The sequence below is a fragment of the Poecilia mexicana genome, unplaced genomic scaffold (genome assembly GCF_051168715.1).
Source record: "Poecilia mexicana isolate PSO_F unplaced genomic scaffold, ASM5116871v1 scaffold_11, whole genome shotgun sequence".
Lineage (NCBI taxonomy): Eukaryota > Metazoa > Chordata > Actinopteri > Cyprinodontiformes > Poeciliidae > Poecilia > Poecilia mexicana.
The window spans coordinates 14,861,425-14,885,239 of record NW_028263380.1 but is presented as its reverse complement, the minus strand read 5'-3'; the positions used below and the strand labels follow the sequence as shown (position 1 = coordinate 14,885,239).

The following is a 23,815-nucleotide window of genomic DNA, read 5'->3' as shown; positions in this document are numbered from 1 at the left end:
TGATGAAGGCAGTAGGACCACATCTTCTGCAAAAAGCAGAGGATGCGATCTTAAGGCTACCAAATCGGATCCCCTCAACACCTTGGCTGTGCCTAAAAATTCTGTCAATAAAAGTATTGAACAGAATTAGTGACATAGCAGCCTTGGCGGAGTCCAACTCTCACTGGAAACGAGCCCAAGTTACTGCCAGGAATGAGGACCAGACTCTGATACCGGAGCTTCTATAGCTCAGGATCAGATCACCGAGGTCCCCCACCTTCAGCTGCCATCCCTTTGATACTGTAACCCACCCATTTGTCCCTCCCACAGGTGGTGAACCCGTGTGAAGAGGGAATCAGGTCTCGCGTTTAATCCCTATACCGTTATCTACTGTGGCACTCCGGTCTGCTCATTTTTCTCCCCTTGGTTTCTGGGGGACAAACCCTCCTGCCTGCCGATGTAGTAGGCCGCATTTCAGGCTTCCTCTTGCTGGGGGGTGTAGGCTTCAGCTTTGCTTCTGTTGTCACATTTTCATCATTGAAGGCTGGCTCTATCTTCCCTTCCCGCAGAACCAGAATTCTTCGATTGCGTATTGATTTTGTTTTGGGAAGCTGGGGGTTTTTCTCCTGGATCGGTGGTAGCGGTTTGAGTTGTAGAGCGTCTATTTGTGTTTCGGCTTTGGTTTGATCAATTTTATCTTCTACCTTAGCTCCTTTGCTCTTTATGGTTGCCTTCAAATTCTCATGCTGCTTCTTCTCGTTCATGTACATCTCTGTCACCTTACGTATTTGGTTGGTGACTTCTTTAATCTGTTGTTGATCTCTCTGCCTGGATTCAGAGAATACCTTTATCTGATTATTCAAGCATTTATTTTCATTCTTCAGGTCTCTCCAATCATATTCGGTATGGGCTAAACGTTGCTTCACAGCCAGAGCCTCTTTCTTTTGCTGTAAAGCTAAGAGCTTTGAGGTCTCAGCCTGCTCCTCCATGAGTTTACTCACCTCCTGTTCTTTTTTTGTCAGACGTTCTTTCAATGTCCTATTTCGCTTTTTTTCCACAGTTAGTGCGCATGAAGATAAATCCACCCTTGCTTTAAACTCCTGTTTAGTTCTCTCGATGGCTTCCTCCATTGGGGTTAAGGGAAGTTTCTTCTCAAGAGCTTTATTTTCCTTCTCTGCGTCTTTCAAATACTTTTCCAGAGCTTTTACCCTGGCCTCAAGAAGTTTGGTCTTCTCTTTTTCTTTCAAAAGCTCATTATTCTTTATGCCAATTTCATCGATCTTTCGGGACACCTCAACCTCAAGTTTCTTCATTTCATTTTGTTGCTTTTCAAACTTTGCTTGGTATGCGGTCATTTCAGAAACCATTTGCCGTTTTTCTCCCTCAATCTTCTCAACTTGGAGTTTTGAGTCCCTCTCCTTGTTTTTTAAAGAGGCTTGAAGCTCTTTAACCTTATTTTTGTAGTCTTTTATCTCAGTCAACAGCTGAGTCCTGTGGTAACTCCGGTTCTCTACCTCGTGTTGTAATTTTGGGATTTGCTGACTTTCCAGGTATTTGTTTTGTTTGAGGGACCAGTGTAGGTCTTTTGTGAGTGAATCAATTTTCTCGTTTAGAAGCTCAATTTGTATATGAGCTTTTTCCAAATCCTCATGCAGTACGTTCTCCTTAATTAGCAAGGCAGATTTTTCTTTAATCCTTTGCAAAAAATCCATAACCACAAGAGCCAACTCATCTCTTGTCATTTGTCTAATTTGGGACTTAGTTAATGAATCTGGGTCAATTTCTGACATTTTGACTCTCCAACCGATGTATCAGAAAAGCTACAAAAAATGCAATGTTAAATCCGATATGGACAAACCAACGTCCGTGCTGCTTCTTGAGCTTCTTGAAAATTTGATTCAAGGCATCTGTTTCTTATGACATCACAACACTTTGACATCATCAGATTCCATCAGTATCTAGCATACAATGTATTGTATGCTATGTTGCTAGGCAACCGCAGAGCCAGCTCACTTTCCAGTCTCCTGGCTGTTTCTACTTTAACAGCCAAATCTTACAAGCACATACCATTTTTATACAGTATCTTGAGTGAGGAGTCAGTAGTCACTCCTGGTCACTTGTTTCTTACTCCTGGTAAGAAACAAAGGGTTTACAGAATGACATGAATGTTATATGACACAACAGGTGATTATTATTAGAAAATAAAGAAAGCCTAATAAACTGAATAACTGGAATTATTGTATGGGGTCTTAATCATGAAATGGATAAATGCCAAAAATCAAACAGGACAAACAACAGAGTTGCAATCTTTATCTCACCATTTTCACAGAGTTGAACAGAAGTGAAATTTCTTTTAGGTAAGATCAAAGATTGGGGGTATTTTTTTTAAAATTTACATTTGTGTAATAATATTTGGCCATAATGATCAGGTTATTAATGATATATTCCAATTTTGTGTCCAAAATATAAATGCCAAATATAATATTGTTGTAAGTTAAAGTTGGAATATTTAAATTATTAGTCAGCAACCAATTATGAAAATGCTTCCAAAATTTAGATGCATAACTGCAAGAAAAGGATAAATGCTGCAAAGGTTCCATGTCAAAAGGCCTCAGTATTAAATTGTAGTCCTAAGTATTCTTTACATGGATAAATATTACCTAATATTTTAAAATTAATTTCCTTTGTTTTGGGGGGTAAAGGGAATTTTAAATAGCTGCATCAACATTTTTTGCATACACTAAAAGAAAATTCTTTAAGCATATTTCTTCTTTTCAAGGGGGAAGGGAAAGTCTTTTGGATGATGACTGTTATTAAAATTTACTGTTGCAGTTTTTGTCTATAAAAATGTAGTCTTGGATAAACAGTGGGTAAAGCTGTGGCACTGAAACTGTATAAAATAACAAACCTTGTATTGTGTTAGTCAAAGTCTGACGGATAGCTTTAATTACAGCTCGAAATTCTTTTTTAGTGCAGGTAAAATTATATTTATGCTGGAATTCTTCAAAGTACTAAATTTTCCTTCTGTGATCCATGAGATGTTGAACAGATCAAATGGCTTTTGCCATCCATTCTCCAAAATAAAAGGATTTTTTTCTTTATTAAGATGCATCTATTATTCCAAATAGGAGTGTTATGGGGGGACAGGTTATGCTTAAAGGTTAATTTCCAATATTGAAGGACTTGTTGGTGAAATTTGGAGAAGTTCAACTGGAAGTTTATTCATTTCAAAGTCACATTTTAAAAGGAATTCTACCCCACCAAAGTCTAAAAAGATTTTACCAGAGAGGCTAAACCAAAGACTCTCGGAATGTTTCAGAAAGTTTTGTAACCATCGAAGTTTTAAGCAACTGTTTAGAAAAATTTAGAAAACGAAGGCATGTGTATCTATGTCATGACCGACTTTGAGACCAACAGAGCGATATTTGTGCCCGTGAGGGCAAGTTAAAGTCAGAAATCCACTGTGCTGTGTGTGTGTGTGTGTGTGTGTGTGTGTGTGCGTGTGTGTGTGTGTGTGTGTGTGTGTGTGTCAGGGAGATCTTTTGAAAATAAATCCTATCCTTATGAGACACCCAGCCTCGTTTTTTTGCAATTTATGTCGCCATTTCAACTCCAAATCCCACTAAAAATAGTAGCTCCCTTCTCGGGATCAAGCTGAATGTTTTGATACCACTCTTTGTGGTGGTACAAGCTGCATTAAGGATGACGGAAGAAGAATAAATAAGTTTATTAAAGAAACGCCTTATTGGGTGTAGAACAATAGGTTCATTGTATAGGCAGGCCCCAATAAATAAAATTTTATGAACTATTAGATCAGTCTTAGTTTGAATTTGTTCATGATGGAATGTTATGTGAATTATCAAATAATAAAATACTTAAATAATTCTTGAGAATTGTAAATAATTTATACTTTTAATTCTTTAACTGCAGTTAATCACAAATGTAATTAATTTCTCGTTTGTTTATTTATTTACTTACTTGTCTCGTCAATAAATCTCGTGATTTGTTTAAATGTCATTCAAAGCACTGCATATTGAAGAAGTTATTTTTAAATTGGATTGTGGCACTTTTGGCCCTGGTCTCTAGATCCCGGAGGGACGGCAGGAGCTTCCTGTCTATCCGGGTTTAATCGGCACATAATCTCCGCCTTCCCCAGGGATGCGGCGTTTATCTCGCCGGCAGAAAAATAGTGCAGAGCCACCACTTGTTTTGTTGCCTATTAATTTGCCTGGACATAATGCAAACTCTAATTAAAAAAGGTATAAGTTGGTACTAAGCTTTCTCACAAAATTGGTTGAAATAATGTAAGAGAAAAGAAAATAAGTAAAGAAAAAAAAACTTTACCACGTATTTTTTTGTGTTGAGGAAATTATTATAATTATTTTTTTTTTTTTTTTGCATTTCCTTCAGGCATTCACAAGCTTCCTTACTAACGTTTCTGTCATCAGTCATCGACAGACAGGCGTCCAAAAAGGTCCATAACACTAGCAGGCATGAAACTTGAAGTGAAACCTGCTGAGAAATTATAGTTTTAACTCATCCAGCTTCATTTACACCATTTTTTTGCTTACCTGCCTGGTTCTGTGTGTTTTCCGACCAAAGAACACCATGTTTATTTCTTCGCAAGACTCCCCGGCTACCTTCCAAGGTTTTACCCTCGTCATGGTGAGTTTGACGGAGTTAATCTTCTGCATCAGCCTCTTATAAATGCATTGTTTGTGTTTAAGCGGTGAAATTTAGCAAAAGGACAGCTTTCTCTCATGTTTTAACCTATAAAATAACTTGATACAAATATAACCAAGTATGCATTATGATTCATTTTTGAAATTATTAGGACTACTAAAATGTTTTACCCAAAACTCCTCATATGATTTTCATCCGGATCAAATTGACTGGCGGAATGTCGTATTATATCCATTTTAGGCAATAAAACGTATATACACTGCTCAAAAAAATAAAGGGAACACTCAAATAACACATCCTAGATCTGAATGAATGAAATATTCTCATTGAATACTTTGTTCTGTACAAAGTTGAATGTGCTGACAACAAAATCACACAAAAATCATCAATGGAAATCAAATTTATTAACCAATGGAGGCCTGGATTTGGAGCCACACACAAAATTAAAGTGAAATGTTCCCTTTATTTTTTTGAGCAGTATATATTGATATATGTAATGCGTTGTTTATCTGTATCTTTTGATTCCAATGTATAAAAAGGTTAAGTGTTTAAATGAAAAATATGTGGAATGTGCCAATTTTTTTATCTGATTAATCGTCAAAATAATCGACCGATTAATCGATAAATAAAATAATTGCTAGGAAGAAGAGGTGAACATTTTCTTAAACTGCAAAGTTATAATGAGTTGTTTTTTTGTTTGTTTGTTTGTTTTCTCATGTCAGAATCAAGTGTGGAAATTCATAGTGGTAACGTATTACAGATGGCGCTCATTGTTCCATATTTCTCTACCTTTTTTGCCTTGACAGCCTGTGGTCGCTGTCGGTAACGTGGGTCAGCTGGCCGTTGACCTCATTGTGTCCACCCTCAACATGAGAAGAGTGGGCTACTTCCACACAGACTCCCTGATCCCGATGGCCGGGAACAACCCCTACGCCAGCGGCAAAGCGGACGCCGAGGAGCTGCACACCCCTGCAGAAGGTGGCGCCACATCTCAGTTACAGTTAATTTTTATTCCATGAGTGCAAATTCAGAAGTCACTTGTCATCGTCTCAAAATATGTTTGTCTTAAGAGAGTGTTAAAAAGTGTTACTTTTAATCTTAATCTTACTCTGGAGATGAGCAGAGATGAGTTTGCAGTGTAAGTAGTTTTCTGCATGGTATTAATCTGTCAACTGACTTTTATCCAGTTTACACAGCAGCTGAGCTGAAACTGGCGGTTCTTCAGATCAGAGCACCAATCATCCAGGTAAACATTCACCACTGTGTTTTATCTTTTATTTTCTAAACATTTTAATCATTTCCAATCACTCTTTTAAATAAATATATATTTATATTTGTGCTGTTCTCTTCATCACGTATCAGTCTAGCCTTTTGAACCCCTTTGGTAAGAAGCCGTATATTAACAGGATCGCAGAGTTCAAAGTATGTTAAAAAAAAAAAGAATAGGGGCTTATAGTCCGGAAATTACGGTAATTCATTATTCTAACGGATTCACTATTCTAACGTGTATATATAACGCTCAAGTGTTTTTGCCAAAATCCTGTTGATGGTGAAAAAATAACATTTTTTTTGAGGTTTTTACACTAATATTAATGGGTCTTTATGTATATATTTTATGTTATGTACACTAACTTCAGATAATTATAACATCTAAATTGCCAAAAGCCCTACATTTATTTGCCTCACATTCCTGTGATACGTCTAGCTGAACTTCTGACCATGTTTGTGTGACGTCTCTGTAAACGCCATCATGTTCACGGCTCCAAACCTTGTTTTAACTGCAGACGAGGTCTAAGAAGTTTCGTCAGCAGCTCAAGTCCTGGATCAAAGCCAGCGGTTTCTCCAGGACGGTGGTTCTGTCCAGCAGCCACGCCTACCAGAGGGACGACCAGCAGCTGCAAGGGTAAAAACATGCTCCCCAAAATCAATCATTTGATTTTTTTTCTTTTTGCTTGTGTTGTGAATGCTCATGTCTCGATGACCGTTGGCGTTAAAGCACTTCTTTGAGGTACCTCATGACGCCGTCTCTGCTGGCTGCGAGTGCGGATGCGCTGAAGGAGCTGGGCTGGAGGGAGATGGAGCGGATCCCGGCGTTTCCTGGAGTAGACGCAGACGCAGAGCCGAGACTCTGCATCCCAGGAGGCGGCATCACCAAAGGCCTTTACACAGACGGGTACGGAGAAACGTGATCAGTTTCACACTCTTTCTAGTTGCAACCACAAGACCAGCAGAGAGAATACAAACAGATGGCTCTAAGGATTTCTGAAAAGTGCGACGTGCAGCTCCTTTTCCTCCACCTGTGTGTAATAAGCAAGATTCCAAGCATATGTAGCTCTGATCTGGAAATACTTCTGGTACAGAGCAACTATTGAGAAACATCATTAATCTTGCATGTGGTAGAAAGTGCTCAAAATCGATCTTATTGATCTACACGCCAAGGAAACAAACCCCTACACCACACTTCACCTTGATAAACATCATCCTTGTTGTTAAACATGGTGGTGGCAGCATCATGCTGGTGGCAGAAACAGTAAAACCTGTCAGTGCTCATAGCCTGATAGAGTTGAATACAAGGCAATGCTGAATGAAAACCTGCCAGAGCAACAGTGATTTAGAACAAAGAATACCGATTGTTCAGAATGGCCTAGTCAAGGTCTAGTCCTGAGTCCAATTTAGAATCTGAGCTTAAAACTATAGCTCAAGTTGATTTTATTTGAGGGGATCTCTCAAAAGGAGGGGCAGGAGAAATGCATGCCACACTTATCAGATTTTTTCTACTTTAAATTCATGCTCTACTTTCTGTTGGTCGACCACATTAAACATGACAAAATGTAAAAAAAAAAAAAAAAAAAAAAAAGTAAAATCATGAAGTGAATACTTTAGCAAGGCACTGCTGCCTCTCCTTTCAGTAAATGTAAAACCTTGCAGTCCTTTCACACGTTAAATGTCTGCGTTGGTGTCAAAATGACGCGTTGCCGCTGTGGATGTGCTCAGCTGTGCCGAGGATCTCCCGCTGGCGGTGCTGCTGCTCTTCTGCTCAGAGGGCGACAACATTCCTGATGCGTTCGCCCTCGTCAACCACCTCAACGACTGGCTCCATCTGCTGGACGGACAGGTCAGCCTAAAACTAGACTTTCTTCTAAGTCTGCAGGCATCGAACCAGCAACAAAAGTTTTGATTTATTTTATTTATTTCTTCCAGAGCGAAGAACCGAACAGCAAGTGGAAGATCCCAACTTCCTGGAGTTTGCTATTTGGCAGTGGCATCCCTCCTGCACTTTTCTAACTGAGGATATTATAGTTGTAAAAATGAGCTTAAATCTTTAAGTTTGCATGATTGAGCTCTTAATATTCCCTGCACCGTCATTTCCAGGAGATTTTTAACTCGAGCGCTCCTGCGTCCCTTCCAAGTGTTTTATCCAATAGAGTCTTATCGAATACCTGCGTGTTTATTTAAAGTGATAACGACCTGATTTCACTCCCTTTAAATCCACCCCGCTAACTGAAAGTGCTTGGCTCGGTGCCAGGGTGTGTTCCTGGTAGTCCAACCTCCGAGTAATTTGATCCGCTGTCGTAACAGAACAACTCTTATTCAACGGCCGGGCCGGCTGCCAAGTCCGCGGTTTTTGTCCGTCTGTTTGCATCATTGTATTGGACGTTGTGTGAGCGGGCCTGGTTATGGGAAAGGAATGTTTTAAAGAGAAAACTGTTGTGTTTTTTTTTCTCACTCATACGCTTTGCTTTAAAATAAAAACGAGAAATGCAGACGTGTAGGTAGACAAAATACCAGTTTTATTTTGAGCTTACACTCTAAATAAACTTAAGACAACTTAATTTCAAAATGAGAACAAGTCATGAGTTTTCTGCAGCATTAAGATCTGTAACATAAGCTCTTTATTTTTCTCTTTACAAGCAAACATATCTTTAATACACATCTTTAAAAAAACAAACGGCGTACTATGTACATCATTGAAATATCATGCCACTATTACTTGGGGGTGGAGGCAGTACTTCTCTTATACCAAACTCCATGTCACCTTTAAAAAGTTCAAGTAGATTTTTTATAAAAAATAGAACCTCTTGTTTTCGCCTCTGAAAAAATGTTCTTTTTTTTTCTTCTAAAAATACACATATGAACAGCATTACAAATTGGCAATGCATACCCCCTACGTTCAGTCTTATAAGAGAGGTCAGAATGCGAGGAAAACAAAAGTAAAACGCTGAAACGACGGCGGAGGTGAGGTCTGAGGAGGGGGTTTAAAGCTCCTGTGTGAATGTCAAAGTGTCTGCTGTAAACAGTTCAGAGAGGATTTTGGGGGGAAAAAACGCCGAAGCTAAAGACATGAAGAGTTCTGAGGTGAGTGTTGCTGAAAACATGGGACTTGGCCGGACTACAACCACGACGAATGTAAAAAAATAAAAAAGAGCACAGAGGTTTGGATGGAGGGGTGGAGAGCTGGAGTTCCCTGCCGAGGCTGGCTTCGCCGAAGTCAGGTGGAGCTGGTTAGTAGTCGCTGGTTTTCACCCTGAAACACAAAGTGGAAAAGAAACTCAGACCGCTGAGACGTTTCGGAGGCTCGCCTTGAGTCACTTCAATCGTGTGAGACGTGCAAAGAGTCAGATTAATTAAAAGCAGAGTTTCACACTTTAAAACAGAAGCAAACCCACTCAGCACTGCAGGTTATCTGAGCATTTTCATCTTCGCAGTCTGGCAAACGCAAAGCAGCGCAAAATTGTGGAGGAAATGGACTCCTGGTTTAGTATTTTCAGTGAAGTGCGAGACATTCGTGGGTCAGGATGATGTTCGTGACCTGCTGTAAACGTCTGCTGTTTTCCTGCTGGTTTTTCTTCTTCACAGAAAATTACACAGCTGGATAATTTACTAATTAAGTGGCTTCTCTAAGGAAAACTGATTGCGCCACAATTTATTTAGAGGCATCAAAGTACGGACTTAAAGTTTTAATAATATATAAAATTATTTTTTTAGGGCCACAGCAATAATAACCCCAAACATACCCATGTGTAATACTCTTCAGGACGCCAATGAAAGTGTGATTTGTGCCACTAAGCAGCAAACAATTGGATTTTATATTTTCAAATTTATCAAAAGGAGGAGAAAAATAGCACAAAAAAAATTTTATTGTAATTTTTTTGTTCAAATGATATCAAAATAAATGATAACTAGGTGCTGTGAACATGAAGTGTATTTAGGAAAATAAATAAATAAATTTTGACTTGTGAATAATTACAAATGATAAATAATGACCTGATCCTCATCCTAGTGTGGATATATTGCCTTTGGCAGCAATGGTGTCGACTTTCCAAGGCCCCCAAAGAGCTTAAAAACAAAAAAAAGGTGATGGCAGCTTAAACAGTGATCACCTTTCAGGTAGTTATGCATATATTCAGAGACAGATGGGCGACATTTTCCTGAGAAAAACCGATTCTCCTGTCCAGGCTTAGTTAGCTTGGGCATGTGGAGCGAAATCTTGCAGGGCAGCAAATGTTACAGGAACAAGAAAATTAGGAAATGGTATCGCTAATAACAGATAATCATTAGATTTCTGTTTGTGGAAAACTAACCAATAATAAGCTTTGAATCTTTTGAACCATATTAACTTAACAGGTTTTGTTGAATTTATTTGAATACAGTGTGCAAAAACCCTTTGGTGGGTAAAAAGATCTTTGTTCAAACTATGTGCTGTAGAGAATAAAGGCACAGTAAAGAGGTGCAATAATTCTTAAAGATTTTAGAACATTGAAGTTGGCGCACAAAAGGACGTAATCACAGATCCTTCCTCCCAGCAGCTGCTTGGCTTTATAACCATCACTGCCCTCAAATCTACCAACATTTTTACATTCAATCTGTTATTTGCATAACTTTTCCATTTATTGTAGATTTTTCTATAAACACAAATGTACATATTGTACTCTCTTCCATCAGTTGTCCTATATAGTTTCACATTTTATTTGAAATGTGAAAAAGAATCACACATTTTTTTCTGATGCTGTAAACTTTCCTCCACTGTAATCTCCATATTCTTACTTTCTGTTTGCATACTTCTACATTTGTATGAACCTGCATGTTCTGAGCTGCCCGTCACTTTGCTGCTGGAAAATCTGGATTTCCCAGTTGAGAGAACATAAAGCTCATTTCTACCATATTCTAATCTGAACTATTTGGAGTCTTGGATGGTCCTGGACTTGTTGTGCCTGTGAACTGATCACAGATGAGCAGAAGACAAAAACAAAAGATTCAAATGGTTGCCATGTGAAGCCATGGGAAGAAAACCAGAGGGGTTTTGTTCAGCAACAAGTGTTAGTCATTTTTCTTCTCTGAACCTTTCCAATTTTAGTCAAATTGTACCCAACTGAAAAATGAGTCGTCTCATACTTTCTACAACCTGCTCAGGGTCAACTGTAAGGAAAATGTGACTCCAATAAGGAATATTTACTAGTAGGAGGTAATTTATGAGTTATTTTGTAGAAGTGAACTGGTCCAAACTTGGAAAAGAACTCGTAAATGAGAATAAAAGAAGTAATGAAATGTACATCAATAATAAAACTCAAATTTAAGCATTTTTGTGTCTTTATAATTTACGAAAGCACACTACTACAGCAACAACTAAACTCCTATGCTGTTTACTGACATGAATACAAAAAGGAAATGGAAAGTGATGTGTCAATGTAAACGTGTATAAATAGGCACTTTGTTTTGACTCAGAACAAAGTATACAAAGAAGCTTCAAGTTTTTCCTACTAATCTGAAAATAGAAAAATAAAAATCACACATTCAGAAAAGCATCTGACAGTTTAAGCGAAACATGCTGAGACTCAAGAAACTATAACTGAATGTTAGAAGCAGCAGCAGCAAAAAAAAAAGTGATTTCTTCAGAAATTACCTCCTCCTTTGTTTATTTTTACTGAACTTCATTGTGGATTCTGTCAGCCACAGCAGTAAATTTGTACTTTCACATAAATTACCATAAATTAATTCTGCTTAAAAAACAAACAAACAAATAAAAAGCTATGCCAAATGTTCCTCTGTTCAACACACATTTGTATCTCGCTTTGGTTTAGTTCAGCCTGACATTTCAGTTTTTGCAGAGCATTAACCACAAGTGAACACAAATATACACACACCATGCTGAATAGCAGCCACAACTCCAAACCACACAGCCACACCTCCCTCTTCCTCCCCCCCACACACACCTCCAGGTACAAAAGTGGCTGATCGTTTTCACAGGTTGTGGATAAAGTTCCTCCTCTAAATGTTCTCCTCGTGGTTGTTTCTGTCTCAGAGGGGAGTAAAGACAGGCTGCCCCCCACCGGACAGGAAATGTCTTGTCATGTGCAGCAAATGCACCCCAAACTGTCCAGGAAAACCACAACAGGAGAGTGAGACCTGATCAGAAACGATCGCACTTTCACGCTGCTCTTACTGGAACACCGCTGACATATCACACAACAAAGGGAGGCTTCTCAGAAGTGACTTCGACGCTGTGCTGTCATCAGAGTAAAGTGCTCCATCAGGTCTAACTGTAAGTCTTTCTAGGACAACAACACTGAGCCGCCAGTAAACTGAAGAAATCTCATCAGGACTCTTTCTTCAAAAAAAAAATATATATAAAAAAAATACAAAAATAAATCTACACAATAACAGATTTTGCAGAAATGCAGATTTTATGCATCAGCCTTCTTTCAAAAGACAGAAAGAAGGCTGGATCTCACTGTCTTATTACCCACATACATTCATTTGAAATTGCACAAGGTTCTGAATAAAAATGCAAGAGAAACACAAAGTGGTTTGAACCTCAAGATTTAATCACCTTTTCCTCTTCCTGTCCGAGTCGGTTGACCTGGACTTGCCTTGGGGTGTTTTGGTGTTGACAGATTTGGAGATGTTATCTTCTCTGCGTCGTTTACTGCGTAAATAAAAACAAAAGATGAAAATTGGTTTAGTGACGTCTTTCTAATCACTTTTATGCACAAAATACAGCAGATGAAATTTACTGCCTTCCTAGATGGATCTTTTTTTGTTTTGTTTTGTTTTCATTACCTGAAAGAGTCATGTCTGAATACCCTGGAAATTTGCAAGTATGTTTTATGTAATTGATGCCATTTTTGCTCATTTATACTTCCAGAATTTTCTTTTAAATTATCCATGATTAGGTAAAGTAAAAAAAAAGGATAAATCTGTTGAATAAGAATGTGAAATGTTCTTTTATTCAATAGAGAGGTTACAGTTGGAGATAGTTTTATCTTGAAGGATTGATTGGTGTGTCTTTTGTCTAAAAAAAAAAAAACAAAACACCAAAATCCAATAATCCATTTTTTTTTTTTAATTGGACCTCAATCGCAGCATTGTGCAGAGGTTGATTAGCACTTCTTGACGACTCATTCTCCAGACAAAGCCTTTGACGAGAAGCCTAATGAATTTCTCCAAATTTGGTTGTGATAAATGTTTTTGAGTTCACACAAAATTCTGCAAACTTAGTGTTTAGCTGCACCAGATTTTTTTTCTTCCCCCCCCCATTCTGAATCTGAAGTGAGGAACGTCCCTCGGGGCTTCCAGTGAACAAAACCCGTTACACCTAATCCAGGTGAAAAACGAGACCGTGGGAGCTGAGTGAAAGTCCAAATCTCGACTCAGGACCGTGAAGGAGGCACTCATTCCCCCCCTCCCTCCCTGTTCTATGGTAGCATCTTAGTGTTTTTAATAAATAGATATTAGAGATTTGACATTAGCTTAACTCTTGTCCAATGGGAAGATAAAGTTAAACTTTATCTTTTTCATAAATTGAGACACATTTATTTCCATTGAGATATTTGAACATAGTTTATTAGTGCTAAATGAAACTGCATATGTATGATACTGACTGTGTTGTGCTGCCATCCAGCTCCTGTTCCTTGCAGGAAGACTGTGTAGGAACTCTGCTGTCCTGCCTGTAGTCCTCCGCCTCCTCCTGCTGGCCTCCTCTCTGGGTCCCGTTGTGTCGCTCCGGTGGACACCGGGCCTGAGGCTCGGAGGGGGGCGGAGACTCCGAGGACGGCTCCTGAGCTTCCTCAGACAACACACGCCATTGGTTCTACCGGCGAAGAAATACAGAAGACAGGAGGTCAATAAATGTCAAAGAGTTGGCCTGGATGAATCCAGGTGACAAAATACGACACTTATTGTTGATAATTTGTGTGTTGCCTAGAAGAAGGCCAGTCCCTATATGCTTAGCTAAATTCAGGAAGCAGCCTTTTCCTTTTCCTTTTTATTTTGCCCCAGGCAATGTATTTATACTTCCAACTAAAAATTCACTTATAAGAAACTATCTGCTTACTGAACTGCAAATCAGAACAATATATCTCAAATATTACATATAATTAAAATGGATAATAAAAACAAACACCTGAAAATGAAACGAAACATAAGTTGGGGTGTATGAGTATTAGTCGTACCTGCACAGAAGAGTCGCCCATGATGAACTTTGCTCCTTCGAGGACAGCCATGTAGGAGAAGCGCAGCTGTTCGGGAGTCTGGATCAGACCCATGCGGTACTTCCTCATCTTCAGCAGGATGTTTTTGATGTCCACTGACAACGGGTCTTTCCGTTTGTCCATCTAGAAGAAAAAGCAACACAGCTCGGCTCAGCTGTTAAGGAGGAACTTTCTCTGGTGACTTCCTGACCTTCTGTGTTCTGCATTGTTTAAACAGGAACTCTCATGTGAATGTGGATTTCTCGCTTGGCGATAGCAACTAAAATAGTGCGAGCGCCTCGCAACAAAGTGAGTTTACAGTTCCCTGTGGAGGAAGACTGACGCCTGCAGCCTAACTATTAAAATCAAACTTGTTTACTTTTCTTACGACAAGAGATTTGATAAAGAACCACTCAGAAAGAAAAACCTCGAAGACCGAGGAGCAGAGCAGACAGGTGAGGGATAAAGTTGCAGAGACGTTAAAATCGGGTTCAGGTTAGAAAACAATGCTGCAAACTTTTAGAGACCTCATGGAGGGCGATTCAATCCTTCATCTGAAAATGGAAAGAGAAAAGTAAAACTGCAAACCAACCAAGTTGGGGCCGTCCACCTGAATTAACAGGCTGGGCAAAGAGAGCATTAATGAGAAAGGTAATCAAGAGGTACCTGGAGGCATTTTATAAAATGTAATGAATGACAAATTCAATCTGTAGCTGTGCAAAGCTAAGATAGGTGACGATATTTGAAGCAAAAGCCGGGCTTACAAGTATCGAGTGTGCAAATGTGAAGAACAATTTGAAGAATGCGCTATGTGAGCAATTTTTAATTTTTCTCTAATGTTTTTGTGTTACTCTATCACATAAAACCTCAATTAAATAAGCTCAAGTAATGTAGCTAAATGGGAAAAAGGTCAAAAGATATGAATGGTTCATCAAAGCACACGGTCACATTTTATTTAACTAGATTTGAAGAAGATTAGATGTTTTAAGGCAGCTGCAATACAAGCTCATATTGCAGGTTGACTAAGAGTAGTGTAACTGAGTTTCCAGCAGTCCATTCCCATATTTCATGGCGTGATTTTTTTCAAGTGTGTGACCAAGTGTTCAGCAGAGGCAGCCGCGATTTCAGATTGGATACGCAGATTACAAAACAATCTCTTTGTCCCGTTTTGAAAGAATGGGGAAAGATGTACTCAAATATTGACACCTAAAGGAAAAACTCTAAACATCGACCTTGTTTTATTATAGAAACTTTCATGTAAAATATGACTAAGTTTATCAGAAAGTTTCATAAGCAAGCTGGGCGTCTGCTGTGGGTTAAAACTTACTACATTAAGGTGGATTTCCAACTGAATATTTATTAGAAAAGCAAAAATGTTATTTTCCTGGCAGTTTGCAAGCATGTAAGACAAAGTGTGCAGACACAGTAACACATTATAGGAAGGACTGCTGTTGGTTGATGTGGGAGGGCAAATTAAAAAAAACATTTATTCCCTCAGAGGACATACAGACGAAAGGGGAAATAAAAAGCAAATGCACTTACAAGAACAAGGCATGTGTCTACTAATGAGAATGTCCCTGAGCGTCCAATTCCAGCACTGCAGTGCACCACTGCCGGTCCATGGTCCATCCCCAACGCTCCAGATTCCCGCACTTTAAAGAGGAAGTTCAGGAAGGATGCCGGGGATTCAGGGACACCGAAATCAGGCCACGTGGTGTAGTGAAAGTGATGGATCTCTCTCTTCTCGCCCGTCTGCGAAAGGAAGACGAACGTAGCTAAAGTTAGGAGCAGGGAAATTACAACCCGCTGTTTGTTTTCACTGATTCTGAGGTGTTGCATTCTGTCAGCATGTGTGAGGTTATATGAGGTTCAGTGAAGAGTGTTAAATAGCTGAAAAAAAAAAGTGCAATGAGTTTCAGTTTCAGTTCATTAACAAAATTGACATCTGGTGGACAAAGAAGGTGAATGAGAGTTAAAAGAAAGTTTTATGTGCTTTTAATCTGTCACCAGTTGGGACGTATAAAGTTTTTCTTTTTTTTCTTTCTATTTTTAAGATATGTGAAGCTAAATAAGGGAGAAAACATGTCAGCGCACATGTCAATGCAGATTTATGTGTTGAAATAGTCTAGTCAAAGTCCACACCTAAATCCAACAGAGCATCTTACACATTGCTGCTTCCAACCAATCTGTCCAAGTTTGATTTATTCTGAAAAGAAAGATGGTGGAAAATTTCCATATCGAGATGTACAAAGTTAGTAGAGCCAAACCCCAAAAGACGTGCAGCTGGAACTGCAGAAAAACAGTTTCACAAAATACTGCATCGCTTTCAAGATTCTTATGCTTAAAAATGTGAAAACCATGCAGCATTTATCTCCTATCTCGCAACACTTTGCGTTGCTCAGTAAAATCTTAATTAAATACTTTGAAGCTTGCATTAGCTTCCATGTGACGCTATGTTAAAAAAATTCAAGGAGTACCAATAGTTGAGGCTATGGTAGAAGTTCACCTTCACATAAAATCCCTACTAAATACACTGAAGTTAGTTGTTGTAACGGAACAAACTGGAAAAGTTCCGAGGCAATGGCACCTCAAACAAATGTCAGATTGAATATTAAATGCTCCAAAGTTACAAAGCATGTTGTGTTTAAACCACTTAGATATTAAAGTTAAAATCATGAAACTGCAATCACAGCAATGCATCACTTCTGAAAATGTTTAGAAAACACAGTGTGTCTTTCTATTATCTGGATTACTTAAAATTAAAGATATGTGCTAAATAAAGCAGCAGCCTACATTAATATTCTGCAGCTGCAGTACTCTGGTGGTGTAGTAAGATTTGGTGTCTTCTGACAACAGTGTGACCATAAAGCGCGTGTCCCTGAAGGTCATCTCTCTCTCCTCTGCCGTCGGCCAGTACTGGGCACACTTTTCCTGTTGCAGAAAGAAAAGATAAAAATAATAGAGACGTAGGTTGGACATTGTCCAAATAATACAAACATCTGACTAAGCAGGAGGAGACAACAGACGTTAAATCTACCCAATTGCAATGAAATTACTAGCTATAAACATAGTGGTCTGAACAAGAGCAATCATTTGATCATTTTCTCAGGAAACGAAAACAGAGCTTGTGTCTTTAATCAGACACATAAGAACATGAAACTTGATTACATTAATTACATTATTCAAAAAAAAAAGAGCTTGTTGATGAAAAACCACAGAAAACAGGCAGAAGAGCTTTTTTGCATTCATACTATTTGTGCACTAGGTGCTCTTTATCTTCCAATTCCAAGAAACAGTGAATCTCATGACAAAGCGAGATCCCATCCAGCTGCTTTACTCAGAAAGCGAGGTCACAGCTGTGCAGCCTGTGAGAGGTTTATTTGAGTATTTAATCTGCACAACGCGGGATCATGGAGTTACAGGGCTAAGAGGTTGGCTTTCATCACAAACACACTACGTCTTTCTGTCGTCGTTTAAACAATAGTCTGCTGATAGAGTGTATTCATAAAAACACGATTTCTGAGCTTTTATTACTAAAAAAATCCATACTTCCCAACACTAAATTCTGGGCCACTTTAAAGCAGACATATAAGGGATGGATGGATGGCTGTCAAGTAGCAGAAAAGCACTTTAATGGATGCTGTGGGTCAGTAACTCACTGCGTAAAACTAATCATTCACTGGTAATGGTGCAACCACTCGTGCTGTGGTCTGTTTAGCATTTCAGCACATATCCGAGTACGGGTGTTGAATACTTTTTTTTCCCCCCCATCCAGTACTCACTGATCCTTTTTCTATGACCCTGTTGAGCATGATGACCGCCTTCGTCTTCTGCTCCCAGATCATGAGCCAAAAGTGGCCGCAAGTGTTCTTGAGGGGGCCCTGTGGACAAAACAAACAGCATAGTTGCATGCAATGTTTCTCCAATAAGCAACGCCATTAACTTCTCTAGTTGGCTGCTTAACATGTAGCAGCAGTGTTTTAACTTTAAGAGCCTTTTCGGGGGGCCACATCTGTTTCCACTGCATTTACAAGGATAAAAATAGATTACCTTTGTAGAAGTTTAACCAAAATGCAGCCACTTTTTGAATTAACCCGAGTCTTCAGTTGGCTCAGGCTGGATAAGCATTATAATTTAGTCATCCCGATTTAAACTCAGACATGAAAGTGTTATGCTTTTGGTAAATTTAACTGGAATAGACTTTTCCTCATTTTTTAAAATGACCGAATTTACTGTAGTAAACCCTCCAGTCAATGTAACATTTCAGGATTTCAAACTGCGTGGGGAATGTTTTACAGGCCCCCTGCATGTAATTTGCATAAACAGCACTGCAGTTAAATTTCACACAACAACTTAATGAAGATTAAGGGTTCCAGGCAATTAGGCTTTGCTGGAAAAAGGTTCAGAGTAGCACAATTGAAGCATGTCTTCGGCTTACAATGCAAAAACATGGTTACCTAAAAGACCATTATAGCTGAATGTTGTGGAGTGGTTGAGCCTACTTGAGATTAATGTTTTAAAATGAATATTTTCATCTTTATAAAAATACATAGTTATCTTTCAAAATATTTTCCTCTGGGAAAAAGTATTAAAGCAAGCATATTTTTTCCACAGCAGCAGAAAAAAAAAAGATAAGGATCCAAAAAACCACCTAGAAAATAATTACTGTGCCTTTTTCTATTCATACGTTGAACTCCCTTTTACAGTAAATGCACAGTGCTTAATATCTGTACGTTTCTCATCTCAGGTCTAACACATTTTCCCCAAACCACAGATGACTCATCTCAGAAGAACGCACAAATGTTGAAAACAGCATAAAGAGAGAGAGAAAAAAAAGCCACCAAACTGTGTCGACCTACCCGACATTACATGAAGCCCCGAATAGATTTCACATTGATGTGGTATCTGAGGGACTACTCGTTAATTAAAGATGACTTAGAAAGGAAGAAATCCACAATAGCTGGCAGAAACATGAGGTCTTTCAAAGCTGAAGCTAAAAAAAGAAGGAGCTTTGTCTCCTTTTACTACGGTCATCAAGCTACAACTGCAGAGTAATTTTAAATGAATAAGTGAGATGCAATAATCAGTCTTTTCATGGCATATTATGATTCCTGCTCTTCTTTACAGGTTATAGCCTGGAACGCAACATAATATGAAGATTTACAAGATCACTTTTCTTGATGCATCAAAGATAGTTTATGTGCTTAACAACTTGTGGTAGATTTTAGTTTTAATGCTTTTAGGAAAAAGGAAGATAAATAAATGAAAACAATTTTCTAGGTGTTTGACTTGCCAATCACCAAACAGAGCCAAGCAATGGAAAACCTGCATGTCTCTGGCTGACTGCTTTGTTTACAGATGCAATAAATCAGTGAATCTAAAAACATCAGGGAGAATATAATTATTTTTGATAAAATGCCAAGAATTGATACAATTATGCCCAAGTATTGATAGTAGTGACATAATGTATTTGAATAATAAAAATGTTTTTATTTGTATTGCTTAAAAATTACAAATGAAAACTTTGCTATTGTTTTACTATGCTGTAATTATTTTTCCGTAATTACAGCATAGTGGCGAAAATCAACTATAGTAATGCATGCTTATGTAATTTCAGGAAATAGCCTAATCCTAACCCTAACCCAAAGAAAATCAAGGAAATACCAGAGCCCAAACACACTAAAGGATTCCTTGGTAAAAGTCTTCTTATATTTTATTCTTTGAATAAAACTACTTAAAAAGTCAATAAATTAACAGTGAGGGTCGTTGTAAATAGGTCTACAAATAAAACAGACATAAATTGGTTCTTTGAACACCACACTGACTTTTTTTTTTTTTTGCTTGATTATTCCCACTGCTTTTACTTGCCTGTGTTAAAATGTAACTTCTCTGGGCGTCTTCCATCACCACCAGACTGGCGTTGATGTAGTCGTTTTCTGCGTTCTCCAGCTTGACCCGACTGTGATCGACTGCAGGGAGGAAAGGAAGCGGAAGGGAAATATTTTACAACTGGTTGTAAATTGACAGGCTTCGTAACAGATTAGAACAGGAAATGCAAATGTTTACCCACATGGACTGACATCTCTGTATCTGTTTCGGTTGCGATTTTCTGGATACTTTGCCACTTTGTAAGAGCACTCGTGGGATTGATTCCTGATTTCCTAGAAAGCAGATCAAAAGTTTAAAACCCAGGGATGCAAATAATGGATCATAATTTACCTCGTCAATGGGAGTTTTATCCCACTATTATGATAAATAACTTTATTTTTCTAGTTGTCAGAGATAAAACAAAAAAATATGATCATTTGCTTTTTTTTAAATGTCATAGCAGGGGCACAAAGTCAAAGTTGAATCCATTTTTTTTTAACCACACCAACCATTCAGTCTCTTTGTTTATGTTTAGCACTTTAATTTCAAAAATTAATCAATTTTCATTTCTAGCCTAAACAAAGTCTGCTGTCCCTCAAAGAATTGGAAATGGTTTGTAATCTTAATTTAGTTTTCACAATAGAATGAAAATGAAAGTAAGCTGAATGCCTTTTTTCCATGGAACAATTTTGTTTCATGTTCCGTTTAAATAAGAAAAAAACAGGAATATTGCTAGAAAGATATTAATAAATCAATTAGTTATTTGGGAAAAGGGTACATTTGCTGAATGGTCATGACAAGATCATAACATTAAACCTTCGTAATGCTTTTTTAAATTAAATTGTGTGGATATTGCTATAGTCAGCTCTGCACATTTTATTTTTAAGTCACTAATCTTTAATGGGTTTTTTTTTTTTGTCATTGATGGGATGAGTCATGGTTAATTGTTCTAATTTTTCCCCTCCGAAGCTGGGCTGCTACATTTTCCTATACATAGGTCACACAACTGTTCAACAAAGTTCACAGATTGTTGTGTAAACACAGTTTGATGACTTGACATAATCAGCTGGACTTCCTTAAGCAGACAAACTTTTCAACAACTGGTTTTCTCAACTTATTTTGACTAGGCAGCTTGCAAATAATGTATTTTACCACTTGAATTGGTTTTCCAGGAAAAAACAACAACTTGGTGATAAAAACCTAAAACCTCAGGGAGATTGGTGAGGAGGTTGTTACTGACAGAAATGATTTGGTCACTCAGTGTCAGCTACCGCTTCCTACCCCAGACTCTTCTCATGTGTTGCTCCATGTTAGTTGATAGACCTGCCAACAGACCAGTGGTGTGCAGGTGTATCTTCAAGACAGAACATCTCCTACCCTAGCCTAGCCTAGTACTAATGCTTTTATAGTATTGTACATGTATTCCACCACTGAGGGACAAATAAAGGATTATTGTACTATTCTATAATCAGGATTAAACTGCAATAAAATTACTTAGACCTTCACGTGATTACCCATTTGGACTGTGTCGTGGTGAGTTTCAGTAAGATAAATCGAACTTGGACAAACTCAGGTTCTAGATAACTGGATAAACATTAGACTTTATTGACCTGCAGACTGCCTTTGTTGTGAAAGGCAGTACAAGTAAACTAAACTGAAAGTTAACCTTTTTTAACCCTGAACAATCTGACAAACAAAACACAACTTTTAATCTTTTCGTTTTCAGGTTATATTTTTTAAGTACGGTGATTATTAACCATGATCAATGTAAATAATCTACTAGTCAACGTTGACTATAAACAAAACAGGAGATGGATTACAATAAAGCGGAGGATCTCGTAATAAAGATCCAACGATAGAGCTACACACACGAAATCATAAGGTTGACCGTGTATATTAGAGGTTAAGAAGAAAACTTTATGCAGTTAATTACAAAGAGCTAAACCCCTTACGCTGAGTGTAGTCTTCGTGTCAAAAGATTAAGTTGATGTTACGGCGTCATGTGAGAGTTACTTTATCAGCTTGTAGATGAAAGGAGTCACAAATGAGACCAAACAAAAAATGAAAACATTGACTACGGCGTCAGAGTCGGTGTATGCAGTCAAATAAAATGCGCGCTCTCCGTACAAACCGAATTAGCTCAGACCTAGCTAACACATGCTAACACACTTACTGAGTAAAGCTTCTGCCACCGGCCTTTGGAGTCCAGGTCTTCAAACTCCTGGTCCATTTTCACGGTGGCAGCGCCTGTCTGTTCCATCCAAAGCTGGTTTAATTTCAAATTTTAACTATCTACCTCATAACGTTCTCCGAGTAAGGCGAGTTTTTAACCTGAGACTTAAGTCTCTCTGCGTTAGCATCGGCTCCTGTGCCGACTGTTTGTCCGTTATGTGGTGCAGTTGTCATTCGGGACTAGCCCCATGCGCATGCGCCACTAAAAGGGTCTATCTTGCTGTCAAACAGGTAGTTGGAATTACGTTTCATTTCCGGGATTCGACTCATTTGGTACCGTTCCCAACAACAGCCAGTTCTTTCGACTCTCCAGTTAATTTTATAGATTTTGTTTTATATCTATCTCAGTGTAAGTGTACAAATAACTTCTCTTATAGTAGGGTGTAGTAATGTTAAAAAATATATATATAAAATATTATCTGAATGTATTTTTTACCTTCAGTATGGCTTATCTTATAGAGTTTAACTAAAACACAAACATTAAAAAAAGAGAAAAGGTGCAATAATCATTGCAAAAGTTGTTGAAGTAATTTTGAAAAGATCTATCTCATTTTAAGTTGGAAATGGTTGGTCATGCCCACTATCTAGTCCAGGTCTAGTCAATAGTCATCTTCAAAATCCCGTTCTAAAACGGATTTTGTTTGTCTCTAACAAAACCATTCTTATGGAATTTTGGATGTTTGCGAAGAGTAATTTTTATGCTTAAGGAAAATGTCTCTTTCTCTTAAGCTTTCTATCACAGAGACCTGAAGGTCTGCGTCAAAACTGACAGTTTTAAGGTTGTGGTCAGCTATTAACATATTCTAATAATAACTCCTAACAGTTCTTATGAAACAGAAACCTAGATTAATAAGTTTCTGTTTCAGATACATAGCTCTGAAAACTGAAAGAAAAGACAAATTAAGGGAAATATGTTGTGTTAAACTTACAAAATACGTAAAAAAAACAACTTTTTGTTTTGGTTTTTTGCCATTAGTAGCACTAGATTTGAATAACATAGCCCACTTGTGGATTATATCGTTTCCACTGGAATTGGTATTTTTAAACTTTTTGAAACCTCTTAAAATTCCTCACCAGACTCACGAGCTGCTACAATATTCTGTCTGAAGGCCTCAGATAGCTTTTTTACTCACACTATGGTTTTTTGTTCTGACTTCATGTGTCAGCACTGTAATCCTAATGTCTGAGGTTTAAAGAGGGAAAACTTTCTTTTAAAAAACATGACAAATGAGTAACTTAATGTTCTAATCATAGGAATCAAAAGTTAATAGCCTATGTGCACTTATAATCAGTTTAAATTGAAATACATGTGAGGTCGTCCTAATTTATTCCTCAGTCATTTTTTTTAATTCATCAAGATTTTCCTTGGTTTCTTGATCTAAGTATATACATCAAACACAAAACCTAACTGCCTTCCATTAGATAAACCACTATATTTCATTTTAAACACTTTGGAGATTTATATTGTTTATTCATAGCTGTGATTACTTTTAGAACAGGTTAAGGGTCACATTAGGATGAATCCTAAATAAGAAGTGAAACATAGGCTTCATGGGCCACTAGGAGGCTTTGTCACCACAAGATAA

At 38.0% G+C, this 23,815-nt stretch overlaps 2 protein-coding genes across 4 annotated transcripts; one reads left to right on the top strand and one right to left on the bottom strand.

The window, feature by feature from the left end:
• The first annotated feature begins 4,420 nt into the window (after positions 1 to 4,420).
• On the top strand, positions 4,421 to 8,426 carry psmg2 (proteasome (prosome, macropain) assembly chaperone 2). Its single transcript, XM_014969280.2, has 7 exons — positions 4,421 to 4,644; positions 5,469 to 5,640; positions 5,850 to 5,908; positions 6,447 to 6,565; positions 6,659 to 6,835; positions 7,657 to 7,777; positions 7,864 to 8,426. The coding sequence occupies exons 1-7, from the start codon at positions 4,588 to 4,590 to the stop codon at positions 7,945 to 7,947; spliced, it is 789 nt and encodes a 262-aa protein (XP_014824766.2). The 5' UTR covers positions 4,421 to 4,587; the 3' UTR covers positions 7,948 to 8,426.
• A 4-nt stretch (positions 8,427 to 8,430) lies between these two features.
• LOC106904808 (tyrosine-protein phosphatase non-receptor type 2-like) lies at positions 8,431 to 22,416 on the bottom strand. 3 transcript variants are annotated; one of them, XR_001414985.2, is made up of 11 exons: positions 22,171 to 22,416; positions 20,200 to 20,290; positions 19,998 to 20,098; positions 17,912 to 18,010; positions 16,923 to 17,060; positions 15,672 to 15,881; positions 14,112 to 14,273; positions 13,542 to 13,750; positions 12,491 to 12,586; positions 11,874 to 12,033; positions 8,431 to 9,187 (listed from the first exon to the last, which is right to left on the bottom strand). XR_001414985.2 is itself a non-coding variant. In XM_014969279.2 (10 exons), exons 1-10 carry the CDS (start codon positions 22,255 to 22,257, stop codon positions 9,166 to 9,168), a joined length of 1,215 nt encoding a protein of 404 aa, XP_014824765.2. In that variant the 5' UTR covers positions 22,258 to 22,416; the 3' UTR covers positions 8,431 to 9,165. The 3 variants fall into 3 exon arrangements, 1 of the variants encoding a protein (XP_014824765.2); XR_015764631.1 differs by lacking the exon at positions 22,171 to 22,416 and adding an exon at positions 21,950 to 22,121; XM_014969279.2 differs by lacking the exon at positions 11,874 to 12,033.
• Between the last annotated feature and the right edge of the window lie 1,399 nt (positions 22,417 to 23,815).

Bases quoted from the DNA above. Each gene is read 5' to 3' on its own strand.
- LOC106904808 (XM_014969279.2), bottom strand. From the start codon at position 22,257: ATGGAACAGACAGGCGCTGCCACCGTGAAAATGGACCAGGAGTTTGAA. The intron at 18,011-19,997 runs GCAAGTAAAAGC...TTTTGTCCACAG, and splicing joins GAAGTTACATTTTAACACAG to GGCCCCCTCAAGAACACTTG. The intron at 9,188-12,490 runs GTGATTAAATCT...TTTGTGTTTCAG, and splicing joins TCGGACAGGAAGAGGAAAAG to GGTGAAAACCAGCGACTACT.
- psmg2 (XM_014969280.2), top strand. From the start codon at position 4,588: ATGTTTATTTCTTCGCAAGACTCCCCGGCTACCTTCCAAGGTTTTACC. The intron at 4,645-5,468 runs GTGAGTTTGACG...TTGCCTTGACAG, and splicing joins AAGGTTTTACCCTCGTCATG to CCTGTGGTCGCTGTCGGTAA. The intron at 6,566-6,658 runs GTAAAAACATGC...TTGGCGTTAAAG, and splicing joins GACGACCAGCAGCTGCAAGG to CACTTCTTTGAGGTACCTCA.